General features: G+C 26.5%; 1 protein-coding gene across 1 annotated transcript; it reads right to left on the reverse strand.

Annotated features, from left to right (window-relative positions):
* Positions 1–31: 31 nt before the first annotated feature.
* LOC113561061 (vesicle transport through interaction with t-SNAREs homolog 1B) lies at positions 32–854 on the reverse strand. The gene is made up of 2 exons (XM_026967264.1): positions 558–854; positions 32–438 (listed from the first exon to the last, which is right to left on the reverse strand). The coding sequence occupies exon 2, from the start codon at positions 425–427 to the stop codon at positions 116–118; it is 312 nt and encodes a 103-aa protein (XP_026823065.1). The 5' UTR covers positions 428–438; positions 558–854; the 3' UTR covers positions 32–115.
* Between the last annotated feature and the right edge of the window lie 13906 nt (positions 855–14760).

A 14760-nucleotide genomic window follows, 5' to 3' on the forward strand; every position in this document is an offset into this window, starting at 1 on the left:
TATATATTTTTAAATGTAGTAAAATACTAAATAACAATATAAAAATAATATATTTAAAATTGTATGATTTTGTAGTAGATTAAGGTATAAAATATTATACATTGTTTAGATAAAATTATTTTTTTATAAATTTTATGTAGACAAGTCCAACTAAAGAGCAAGCTTCAATTATAATAATGAGTATGAGCATAAGTTTATCTTGGAGAACATGTCTGTTTATAGCAGAGACATAACGGTGAGAAGTTTGCCTGGAACTGTCAATGTCTTCTAATCGATTGCGTGTACCACTGAGTGTCTGTCTTTGTTCTCCTAATTCTTGAACAATTGCAGAACCAATTTCTTCAGTTTCTACTGCAATAGATTTTATACTAGTCAAACGGTCATTAGTGCGTAACAAGACTTTACGATTTTCTTCGAGGACTTCCATTGATGTGTGAACTATAGTATATAGTATATAATAAAAATTATCATTAGAGGTGGTATTGCTGCAATAGCATGCATATAAGATTTTTAACAATTATCAATTTGTCTCTTATAATTTGTATAATTTATCTTACCTGAGACAGCTATACACTAAAGTGGTCTAAGTATTTGTCTCCACACGACAACTATTCAATGAGAGAAATACATAGACTGATCAAGGCCACTGAGGATTTTAAATTTATATTTAATTATTAAATAGTACACATAGACCTTATAGTGCTTTTACTATAGTAGTTTTTATACTCTATGAACTATAGAAGTACAGACTACAGCCTGCTAGTATAGCTTACATTACAAGAAATACAAGAGTATGAAATATTGAAATATGAACTATCTAATATCTAACTTTACAGTACGACATGATAAAGTAAATTTACTTTATCACGGCGAACGACATCAAGACCCCCCCAGGACGGGGTCGTATTGTCGTAGGCAATTGTCCGAAAAATGATAAGAACTCGGGCCGAATCACGGTAGCATTGAATCTATTGCCAATGTACAATTTCGAAAAATTATATTATAAGACTATTTTTTTTGTTTGTGGAGTAACACTGCTTGACTAAATAATAGTACTTATAGAAGTCACGCCCACGGTTTAAACCGTGGTCACGCCCATGCCCACAAGTCGGATGGTGTTTCCTCTTTAGAAATTTGGAATAGAGTACATATTATTATGTTATATTAAAAAAAAAAAAAAAAAAATAGTATTTAGTACTTACTGGCTATATTGGCTATTATAATTTGTATTCTTATATAGTTAACAGTTGTATGTGTACATACCCAAATTAAGAATTTTAAGTTCAAAAGTTTAAGTTTATTATACCAAGGTTTATGCGAACAAACTATGTAAAATAACAAAATATGACTAATATGGTAATATTAAAATAATAAAACAAGGCAAGGGGTAGCGGATAATTAAAATTTTTTTTCACAATCATTTCTCGATTTAATTTTTGAGTATGAATGTATATGATCTCATTATTCTCATTATATGTGGGTTTAAGCGAAATGTGCTCTATCTCCCACGATGACATGGTAAAATTTGGCCTGAATTTGGAATCTTGGCATTAGGAGGAAAAACTCGCCATTTTTATTTTTTCTAAAATTTTCGATTTTGTAAATTTACCATAAGATTCAATATCTACAAAAATGAATTTATAAAGTTAGCATCAACAATTGCTATAATAAAACAATAGAATCAAATTTTTTGTAATTAAAAATAATGTTTCCTTGTTCTTTGGTGAAAAAATATGAAGATGTATTATTGTAGTAGCTATATCGATTGCACCCAAACAATTTGGAAAATTCAATTTTACCAAAATTTTTAATATTTCTACCATATCATCTTTTGTTGGTGCATATAGGTAATACAATAATTGGTGTCAATCGATTACCTAAATTTTCCAATAGGTACTATATAGCCTCACATTGCAATACGCCAATACGTGTAATGTAGCTTTATGAGAAACGAAAAGCAAAAGCTATATAGGGAACGAAAAGATTCTCCTGTTGCCATAAACTTGTTTTCATACATATTAAATAAGCAATAATTATTTAATTTTATTAATGGTAAATTTGGAATTATATTTAAAGCATAACAAATAATATATTTTGTATAAATTATGTGTACTTTATTTTTCAAAAAAGCGATTGATATATAAATTAAATTAATTTGTCTTTTATTTTTAAATTAATAATTTATCATAATTTGCTTTTAAAAGTTAAATTTATTATAAACCATTTTTTTCATACATTTTAATTTGTATTTGTTCTAAAAATAATTTATTTTTTCAACCAATTAAATTTTAAACCTAAATAAATTTATCAGCACATACATTATAGTTATTCTAATATAATTTATAATTTAATTTTATATCATTATATTTTTTATAAATAAAACTTAATATCATTATTAAAACCGTTAATGACTGTAAACGTCGTTGGAAAATATCAAAGACATAAAGTTACAAGAGGAAATCTTTCAAAATAGGTTTTCAAATCTTCGATCTTTTATCGATACAGCAATATACATAAGAAAATCAGTAATAAAATATAAATATATATTAGTGTGTAACAAAAATACCTCAAAAATTAAATAAATATATTGTTCTAATAAATTATTTTTAAAATTTTTTTTCAATGCTATAAAATGTATAGTCACTATGCCACTATTATATTATATATATACATATATAATATAAAAATTTTATCTTCAGCATTAAAAAATAAAAATAAAAATAAATATTGATTAAAATAAAAGTTATAAAATTAATTATTATTTTTTTTGATATCTATATGATTTGTACAATGTAATATATATAATATAACATATTAAAAGATATATACAATAATAATTATTAACAATATATTATATGTTATTTTCTATAGAAGCATGACTAATAATGTTACAAATAAGGATGATTATAGAAATTTGTTTACATAAATGAACCCTTCAGAAATTAATAATTTACGATAAGAAACAACTTTTGATCCAATAACGGTAACATGCAGAAATTGAATTGACATACATTTTATAAAAAACAACAGAAAAAAACTGAAGCATTCATCGAGATTTTAAATAAAAAAAATGAAAAAAGAAACCATTTATTTTAAGAGTTAACAAAAACAAATCATGTCATATTTTTTATTAAAAATTAAAATATTATATTATAATATATCGTATATTTAAAATGTGTGTATATTTTGAAAATCTATAGATTTTATATGTTTATGAAATAAATATAAACATATGTAATAAAACATATTTACAAGAAAATGTTTTTTAATTTCGTGTTGTTATTGTTTTTTTTATAATTACGTATGTATAAATATGTATAATTGAAAACACTTTATATAAACACACGTTTATTAAATCGGTTATTGGTTATATTAGTCATAAAGACCACTCGATATACTTACTTGCTCACTATTACAAAATACTTTTCAATTTTGTACTCAACAATTTCAGAGTGTATAATAACCGTGTATCATTCAAAAGTATTTATAGTAATAATATTATTTCCATGATAAAAAAATAAAATTCGTTGTTGAATCGTTATAGTATGTGTTGTAGACATAATAATATGTAATAACTGCAGTAGATAGTTGACCTGTAGTTATTTAATAATTGTAATGGTTATTATAGGTGTTACTACATATTTTATCCGTATGTTAAAGATATTAATATATCTAGTTAAAACAGTTAACGAATCCAACCGACAAATCTATAAACCGTTGGAGATAATGTATTAATTCTACTATGTAATTTGTTAACGGTGGAAAATTATCCATCATTAGGTATGGTAAAAATAAGGTGAATAAAATTTAATTAATTTAGGTGGGGATTACTAAATGTACACAAATTTGTATTCACTAATAAACTAGTAATATGACATACCTAGTAAACAAAACATCTACGACATAAAGTAAAAAAGTTGTTTTTATGTTTTTCTTATTCATTTTTATTTCACAGATTTGAATTATCAATTCTCATAAAATAATAAGTTTAAAATATAGTAAAATAAGTAAATCAATGGAACTTTGGTAATATACTAATCATTTTTCAACCATGTGAGTAAACCCGTCAAATGTCATTGATTATTTATGTCTATCTATCATTAATATAATACACTTATTAAATTAATAGTTACATTTATGGAAAAGTACTAATAAATAATTATTTTGAATAACCCTACGAGGATTGTATATTTTATTTTGCAATAAAATCTTAAATTTGTATCATCAAATTGTTGTTAATCATTGTGTTCTTTAATATTTATTATAAATTAGTATTGGTTTTAAATAAATAATAATATAACCAATACCATTGAGTGACTATAAATAATGTATGTATAGATTGGATAAATATTTATTAATTCGGCGAATATTGAAAATTAAAATGTTATAACAATAAACAAACACATTTTTTTCAAGTGTGATACAATATTTATATATTTTGTTTTTGAGGTACCTGTGTTTAATGTTATGAAATAGCTAATTAATAGCAAAATTATTATTCAATTTTTATTAAAATAATCTTATAAAATATAAAAGATATAACATTATCAAACAAAAAATTATAATTGTATGAAAAAATGTCCAGTGTTTTTGAACGGAGGAACAATATATTGTTATTTGTTTCTCTGATGAATATTGTTAGGTTTTAATTATTTTGAATAAACAATAATAATTTCCAACATCATTGAGTAAACTCCAATAATAATAATATAATATATTATATAATACACACTTAAGTTATTCATAAATATAAATAGAATTCAACGTTTCTATTATTTTAAATGATAATGGTAATTGACATTCAATTTCCACATAATATAATAATATATTTACTATTTTTATTTAATCAAATAAAATTTTATATTTATTAAGTAAAGTTTAAAATTAAAATCTTAAGATACTATTACTCAGTTTAGATTTGTATAAAAGTGCTTTAATTACCAAGCTAATTAAATTAAAATTGCATATACAAAGCGCCGTGGTCTTACATAAATTAATGTTTTAAAATATATGATTTTACAAACGCGATAATAATAATAATATTATCTATCTACATTTATCTTCACTTAATTTTTAAAATTGACGAATTAGACAAAAATGTGTTTGTACTTTTGTTTTATGTATTCCGTGAATATGTAATTTTTTTTATATTTGATCGTTTTTACGAAGTGGATTGTAACATATATTTAATCGGACACGGCAGAAAGACGATGGAAATCGTTAGTTCATATCCTTATATTAACAACTTTAAGTAAATTATTTCTATCTATCAAGAGTAGGTTTTTAATTAGATTTATATTAAATTTGATCGATCATAATCTTGTTATTCGTTTCTATTAATAGAGTTGTGGAAATAAAAATTAACAAAAATTTCCTTCTTATTTTACTGTACACTTATTGGCACCATTATCGTTTGACCAACCATTCTTATCGTTCTGATAAATTTTACACAGGCCTGGACCTAATCGAAGACGAACACTTATGGTTTGTATCAAGGTCATCGCGATAATTTCGCTAACGGTGACATCAATAACCACGACACTTCTGTACTTCGTGTTTGGTCGGCCGACTTTCCAAACACCGATGCCGATCCATGACGACAGTAAAGATCGACTAGTGGAGAATTATACACAGGTGGTGTCTGTGGAGCGGATGTTCCCGGAAAACCGGTCAGCTGCAGTAGAATACTTGTCACCGAGTCGCCGATCGATGAATGTCCGTCCGTGGGCGTCCACTGGGACTCGAATACCATTGGCTGACAAGAGTACCTATTATGATATGTCGATTAGCCGAAATCGGTATCCAAATAACCATAGGTATGACGGCAGTAATGACGGCGTAGTGTTTGAAACACAACAAAATATCAACAAGTAATGTGTATAATTGCATTTTATAAGTCCTTTCGGCTACAAACGAGTTGTGTGGTTGTGTCCCAAATACTGAATTGTGTTCCGCAGTTATTTTTCGGTTACACGAATTGTGTCCCTCAGTTTTTTCGGATTACACGAATTGTGTCCAACAATTTTAATAAATTCAAATTGTGAATTTGTCTACTAAAAAATTAAAAGTATGTTATATATTATAATATATTACATGAAAAATGAAAAAGTTTGTATAAAAAAATCATATACTCGTCGTATTTCCACACGATAATAATAATGAACAGAATCGAAAAATTGTATTCTTATAAAATATAATATGTGGGTATTTATAAAACATTGAAATGAACAAATTTCACGATTTAAATTTATAAAAACATTTTTATTTCAATTGACGAAACAACGTATTTTATTCTTGTGAAAAATATCGATTTGAATTTATCAACACACAATTTGTGTAAAACAGTATAAAACAGTTGGGACTCAATTCGTGTATCCCTTTTTTTTATCACTGGGACATAACTCGTGTACTCCACTTTTATCATTGAGACACAACTCGTTAACTGCGGTCCTTTCGACTGATTCGTTTGTTAAGTACATCCTTCCTTATTTACGTATTTTCAAACCAAAACTAAGAAAAATTGTGTGTTCCGTTAAAAACATTTTGTATAAAAAAACAAAAAACATCATTAGCACATAAAAGTTAATTATTCTAAATAACGTTTTTTTTTTTTTTTTTTTAATAAAAATTATTATAACTGCAGTGCAATCAGTTATTTTAATTTCTTTGGCTATCATAAGCCATAAAACTTTGAGTTTACAAGAAAAATATATAATATAAATTATAAATATCCAAATTTTAATATTTTTTTAAATGTAATAATATATTTATATCAAATAGCTTTAAATATCTATCATATTTACAGCAATAATATATTTTAGAATATGCTTTAGATAGAAGGTTTTTTATTTAAATTATCTTATAATTAATATTGTATACAAGACACAAGTATACAACTTTAGTAGAGTTACAGTGTGCAATGTAGCTTAGTTTATAGTAGTATCTATACATAGTTTGATATATAAATAGCTGATAATAAATAGGTAACATTTGGTAGTAAATAATTTAATTTTTGATCAATACCTTGATTTAACTATTAATATATAACTTATAGTTGTTTAAATACATATAATTAGCTAACATTTTTTTAATAACTTGGATAGTAGTAACAATTTTATATTTTTATGGAAAATGTAAATATTCTAAGATAAATATATATATAAAGATTTTATTTAAATCATTATACTCATTATAGTATGATTATATGGTAAATTATAATACTTTTGGTATATTTGTTAACAGGCTAATTAACCACATTGATTACTCAAATTTAGAGACAGACAACTGGGCAGCCAAAAAAGAGAGGCCGACCGATTATCACGACTCGTATGACTTGAGTTATAACATGGGTGATTATGGACATAAGCAAACTGATAGTACAGCAGGCATAAGTGAATTAAATAGGGATACTGGAGTGGAATTAGATCCATATTATTCAACTAACGGCCCTTATAACAACAAACCATTAGGAAGCCAACCGATTATGGATCATCAACCACTGAATATAGATTATAAATCACCAAGTAACAGTTATCAACCTCAAAGCACAAATTATCAACTTCCAAGTTTGAGTTATCAACCGACAGATACAATTTATCAACCACCCAGTACAAATTATAATCCCCCGGCAAGTATTAATTATGAACCACCGAAAATCACGGCTCTACAGAATCCTATTCTGTTGGCTCCTCAAAAAAAGATAGCGTTACCATTATCAAATACTAGTGCAGTCATCGACTGGAGATTGGTTGCGATATTTTCACTTATTAAGCTCGGAATAGTTAAATTAAAATCAATTGCCATTATAAAAATATTATTATTTCTTCTGTTCAATCTAAAATTGTTATTGGTTATAACATTTTTCAAATTTCTATTACTTTTGAAATTATTCAAGATTATGATACTCCCGTTTTTATTAGTACCACAGTTGCTTACTGCACTAACTCTTCCCATAATCGTGTCTACGTTAATTTCAATCCCGGGACGAATAATTCGATTTTTGACTACCCCAAATAATTCAACCGCAAATCCATCAACCTTACCAAGTCTACCAAGTAATATGGTTCCAAGTCTACCGAGTAATATGATACCAAGTCTACCGAGTAATATGAGACCACCAGGTACATTGTTTACAAGTGTACCGGGTAATATGTTAGTGGGTCTACCGAGTAGTTCGATACCAAGTAATATGATGAGACCAAGTGCGCCAAGTCGCTCGTCGATTGCTGAACAATCAGCTTCTTCGGATATTTTAGGACCATTAAATACACCAGCATCAGGTACATCATTAGCACGTGTTCTGGGCCAATCACTATCAAACAATAATGAAAAGCCATCAACAAAATCCGAAATTGTGCATTTACCTTATGCAAGGCATTCTAAGTTTTTGGAGGCATCGTATCCAATTATGGATGTCTTTTGGAATATTATAGATTCAGAAAAATGTGTTGAAAGAATAGCCTGTCGAATGGCTGTAGCAGAGGAATTTGGTGCCACGCCCGTATGGATTAATTGGTAAGCTTAAATTAGTTTTTTAGGCTATGATACAACTTTAAAAGTAGCTTATAATAATAATACTTTTCTTTTAAATACAATTGGTATCAAAGATAGTAAATATAAAGAATAAATACATTTATTTTTATTTTTTGTTTATATAATACAACTAATATAAGGTATAATAAACCTAATTGATATTATTTGTTTGATAAATATAACATAATTTTAATTTTTAGGGTAATGCGTGGTGTATTGAAGCTCAGTTCAAACAAAAAACTTGAATCATATTTCAAAACGTATGATGATATAAATAATGAATTGCTTACCAGTTCCCGATGGAAAACCGTAGATAATTGGAACACACGGTGCTTAAAGTATTATAACTGTTAAGCTACTAATTTTACACATGTCACAGATACATCAAAATAACTATAATTCAAAATTGACGATTTATTTTTTTTATAATAATTTAATTTGTTATAGGACGTGTTTTGTATAATTTATACAATTATTTTTCATTGCGGTAAAATTATATTATTTTGACATTTATTATAAAATATTAATACGTACCAGTAGTATTATTTGTTTTTTAAACTAATATTAAAATTGTAATTTGTTTATATTATTATAATGTATTTTAGTAATCTAGATTATAGTCTATATTTTATAGGTACGTATTATTAAACCTACTTATAAAAATATTAAAATGTAATATTTTCTTTATGATCTGGTGTCTACATATTCAATCCAAAATACTAAATGATAACTACTGCAGTGATAGAATGTAATAATTTATTTATTTTTATCCTATTACAGTTTTAAAATGTCTGTATTGTAAACAGTTTTAATTAAGGGGAAAAGGTAACATGCGCTAACAAACCTTAAAATATGCATACATTTATGCCCTAAAGAACCACTAAATATAATATTAAAATATGAATTAAAAAAAAAATTAAATTAAATTAAAATTAAAAATCATAATATTATGAATTTCTTTTAATGTCTAGATAATATTTTCAAAATTGCCAAAATTATAAATTGTTAATTATTATTTTTATTTTATTTGAATCACGCTTGCGGTGTACGTGTACCTACCGATAAATAACAATGCAACATGCAATAGTGATCGGCCAAAAATACACAAACACTAATTTTAAAATATTTATTTTAGATAAATAAAACAAATCATAATAAACGATCTATATTGCCTTTTATATGAGTTGAAATTATTGCTCAAGGTTAGGTTGGATATTGGTGTATCTAGAGGAGGCACAGGGGCCATGACCCTCCTCATTGGCTGAATTTGCTATTTTTTTTAAAAAGACTTATATTTTTTATTCATATACGTGAACGCATATAGTGTGTCCCACATTGGCTGCTACATGGCCGCCGGCGATCCAAATGATTTTATTTATTATGAAGCCAATTGAGTGCCCGGTGACCTAAACCGAATTATTTTTCAGGAGCCGCTTGGGTCGCCGGCTACCAAATTCGATATTATCTTAAATGGGCTTTATTTTAATATGTCTTGGAGATAGAAAAATATAGTTTTTACCGTGGCGTAGACCACAAAAAGTAGATAGTTTTGAAAAGAAAAAGATTAGAATACAAATTATGTAAAAATAGTGTGGTCCTCCGCCCTTTGAAATGATTGACTTGGGTCGCTGGTGGCCATGTGCAGCCAACGTGTTAAAAGAATTTTGGAAATACCACTGAGGTTGGATGTTATATTATATAGAATAAAAGATTGCGTTATCAACTACAGACACATATTTTTCAAATTAAATGTATAGTTTATACAACAAATTCCAAACTATATAAACTTATTTATTCGTAACATTTTTCTCGAGTTAATAAGTTACAGTTTTCAAAATATATTTGTCTATAGATCATAGTCTATAGGTAAGTTATATTTTTTAAGTTTATAATTTCAAAATTAAGAATACTGAGAACACCTGGGGGTTTGACTATTATTTTGATTTTTAATTAATAACATCAGCCTTTTATATTGTATTGTAGCTGGGGAATTCGTACGAGAATATTATTAAATTCTAATATTTAATATTATAACAAATATTAATATTAATATACATATAATATTCTAATATTTAACTACAAAATTATGTTTTCAGTTGATCGTAAAATATAGCTCAGAATAACTATCAAATAAAAAGTGGAATATGGAGTTAATTTTATAAAATTAAAAAAAAAACTGTCGGGCTGAATTAAGAATAATTAGTTACGTTATTTGCGTGAAACTATCGACAACCCGCGTGTTAAGCATATTCAGTTAATATTTTTGTTCTAACAATTATTGCAGTATTATTCGTTTGCTGAGTTTACATAGAATTTGTTCGCGTTAATATACAATTGTTAAAAAATGAATACAAAGCACACATTAAAAAAAACAATTAATTTGTTTTGGCTAAAGAAATATCTCCATTGCAAAAAAAATCAAATTGTTTAAAAAACCTTACAAATGTTCATATGACACAATATGTCATAAGAAATGTCATGTGAAATTCATGTAAATGGTAAATACAGATAGAATTTCCGTCGTTCAAAGTTCCGTGTAGCATTAAAATATAAAGGACAAAGGAGACGGTTTGGAAATTAGAGAAAAAGATCAAAATCTGATGGACCAAGTACAAAACACCAGCTTAGTAGTTAACATATTATATATATGTCTATATAGTTTATCTGTAAATTTATGATGATATTTTTTTACGATATAACACTCAAGATTTATAAAATATAATGCAAGGTAATATATAACATTATTAAGCATCATAATTGTGTAAAAACAATATAATATATATTTGCGGTAACACCCCACGTAACAGAAATAAGATAGAGCAATAGGAGGGGGACCCTCTACTAAAAAAAAGATTAATCCTGTTAATCGCGACTCTAGTAAATATACCTATACAATACCTAAAAATAATTCAATCCTGATATTGCTTAAAGGGTATATATGGAGTGGAATCTAATGAAAACGGTTTGAACAAGAAAATTTTGTATCGACTTCAGACGTTAAACGGGTAACTGCAGAACTCGATACAGATAAAATAGAAATTGAGAATGTTATACACGGTCACGAAGACAATCACGTAGGATCCAATGGAGAAGAATTGCAAGTTGCTAGAATAACAAATAAGTAAACAATGTTGCTAATAATATCACAGAAATAAGTTATATACATTAAGAAGACACAACACCCGTCTATTTGTATTAAAAACAGTGCGTTCGTATTTCATGAAATTTGCAAGTGTTACGAACTCATTAATAATCGTAGAGCTTTGTAATACACTATTTGAAAGGTGATCATATTTTTGATATGTTTTGTTGGAATCAGATATTTTAAATTTAATTTTTTTTTAAATTATAATATACAATTTAATATTAATAAAACACACTTTTGTGATGCCATAACTCTCACTTATTAATACTATCATCAGCAATCTGTTTCCAACAAAACATAGAAAAATATATTTTGTCTATTATAGACCCGATACTCGATAGTGAGATGTTATAATTTTACGCTATAATTTTTATTTGAAATTTAGAACTGTAGCATACTATAGTAAATATATTATTTTATACATATTTACTATCGGATGTCGTCTACCACCGTTTAGTGTCATATTTTATTATAAATGATAAGTCTAATAGTATATAACTAATTAGTAATTACTTATTACCTACATCATAGTAACATAGTTACATAAATACTGCAATTTGTAGGAACTACCTATGTCTATGTATATTAAATTTTCAAAAAATCGACTTACGAAAAATAGAAAATCTATTTTTGGATCAAATTAGTTTTGATAAGCTAGCTTCTATAATATGCAACCGAAAATCTTTAGTTTACTACTATAGTCTTCAAAGCCTTTATGCCAGTGTTAAGGCAGTGTAGTTTTTTTCAATTTATTCATTTATTTTAATTTTTTAAATGGATAACTTGCGTAAAGTTAATAATTTAAAAAAAAAAAAACATCAAAATGGTAAGTACCTGCCTAATTATTTTATTAAATATATAGTATATTTTTGGATCAAAAGGATATTGCCCTCCCCCCCCAGAAGACAAATCAAATCTGCTATTGATCTGTTAGAATTTGATGCATATTATTTTTATATACCAGGAACCTAGCACTTCGATAAGCGAAATGTTAACACCTGAAGAGTCTACAGAAGATTTACTGAATTATAGTGATGCTACGATCTTGGTGATCTTGCACGTGTCTCCTAAAACAATAACACCATCAACGAAATTGAAAGTAATAGATTGTTTTCAGAATCAGTGGCTATTGAGTATTTGTATGAAGTGAATATGCGTTACCTAATGTATATGCATTAGCATAATATATTATATGTATAAAACAATAAATATATTCTATACCTATTTAATTTATATTTAACAATACTTACGTATACTATGATAAAATAATTATTTAAAACGTATATTATTAGAGAACACTTTGACTAGTACACTAAAATACGTTTAATCGATCAAAAACTAATTTTCTTGACACGAAAGCCGGATCTAATTTATTATTTGGAACGTCGCAGTCGTTGAACACTATATGCTATGTGTTGAAACAGATGACATATCTTCATTTTAATCTCATACTGATACAGTAGGTAATCTCAAATTCTCAAAGTACGTTAATAAAACTATATTATACATACATTATATAAATATTTTAAGGCTGTACGTATTTTTACAATATAACCACAATATAATATTCCCAATTCTAGCGAAAATATTATAGACGTGGAAAGTGATGTTGAACAAAATTCAAATATCGGTAATTATAAAATATACTAATAGCTACTTATTATCAATAACTGCCTGGAAAATGGTTATAAATTACACTAGGTAATGACCAACGAAGCTTCACAATTTTATAAATTTCTTGTGGAATGAAAAAAAAAAAATTATAATTTAATCAATTATTATTATAGATTATCGTACTCCTGGCAGTAGTGTAACTAATAGTAGTCTTGAGCAGATTATAAATAAATCGGCTTTCATTTCTTCAAATTTTGAAAAAATTCATACAATTTCAAGTAGCAATAAGATACAGAAGGTGACAGTAAATGGAATGAATAACGTGGAATTCAAAAAAATGCAAACATCAATGAAGTATAATGGTATCCATGCAAGTGTGTCTGTCAATCTGTCACACATTCAGTACCAAAAGACAACTGTAATACAGAATTATGCAATACCAATTCTTATAAGTGGAAGAGATATAATAGCCAGAACACTAACCAGTTCAAGAAAAACTGTAAGTACAAATATTTGTAGTATAGACGTATTTGAAATGGCCCATTAAATCGATTTTTTTCATACCTAACGGGTGATGGGCACGTAAATAGGTGTTTATTTTAAGGATAATTTTTGAGAGAGATCAACCTTTAGCAGAATAGTTGAGGCTTAAAAAATGTGCAAAAACTGTTTTCATCGTAGTTACGGAATCGGTTACTTACGTTCGGTGGCCATCATAATTGCGGTGCACCGTAACTGCGCATGCATCGTGTCCATTTTGTAATATATCACCTTAACTTATACAAGGTTTTCTTTAAACACCCTAACTCTGCATATACAAGGTTTTTTTTTTAACACTAACTCCGCACATGATTTTTTTTTATTGTTTAAATACAAAATACAACATATGATATTATTAAAGTTAAATAAAAATAATATGAATAATTATAATACAGGTAACTATGAATATACTGTAACTATGGAACTATAGGTAATCGGTATACAATAATGATAAGATATCGCTTTGCAAATATAATAGATGTAATAGTTTAATTTCAACATGGTTTTACACTTTTACGAATAAGCGTTATACATTATACTTAAATAGGCTATAAACCTGAAATTGAATTTATTTTATACAATAAAACTATGGTATCGATGATAAGTACCTACATATAATACTCCCTTTTTTTAATAGTTTTTAAATAATTGTATAGATTAAAAGTACTGTTACTACATTGTCTCCTTAATCTTTGTAAAACGTATGGTTAACCTATTACAATTTACAACTGCAATATCCCTAATTCACTTTTTAAATTAATAAATAATTTTAAGTAATATGTATTTTTGTATTAATTTTAGCATAATAAGTAAAATAAGTTTTCTAGTTTTATATATATATATATACACATATAAATGTGTTATACATTATTATATAAAGGGCTCAGCACGAAGAATATTAATAAAATCAAATAAATATATCAAATAGT

Source organism: Rhopalosiphum maidis, chromosome 1 (genome assembly GCF_003676215.2).
Source record: "Rhopalosiphum maidis isolate BTI-1 chromosome 1, ASM367621v3, whole genome shotgun sequence".
In the NCBI taxonomy this organism is placed as follows: domain Eukaryota; kingdom Metazoa; phylum Arthropoda; class Insecta; order Hemiptera; family Aphididae; genus Rhopalosiphum; species Rhopalosiphum maidis.

Coding starts and splice junctions, on each gene's coding strand:
- LOC113561061 (XM_026967264.1), bottom strand. CDS start 427: ATGGAAGTCCTCGAAGAAAATCGTAAAGTCTTGTTACGCACTAATGAC.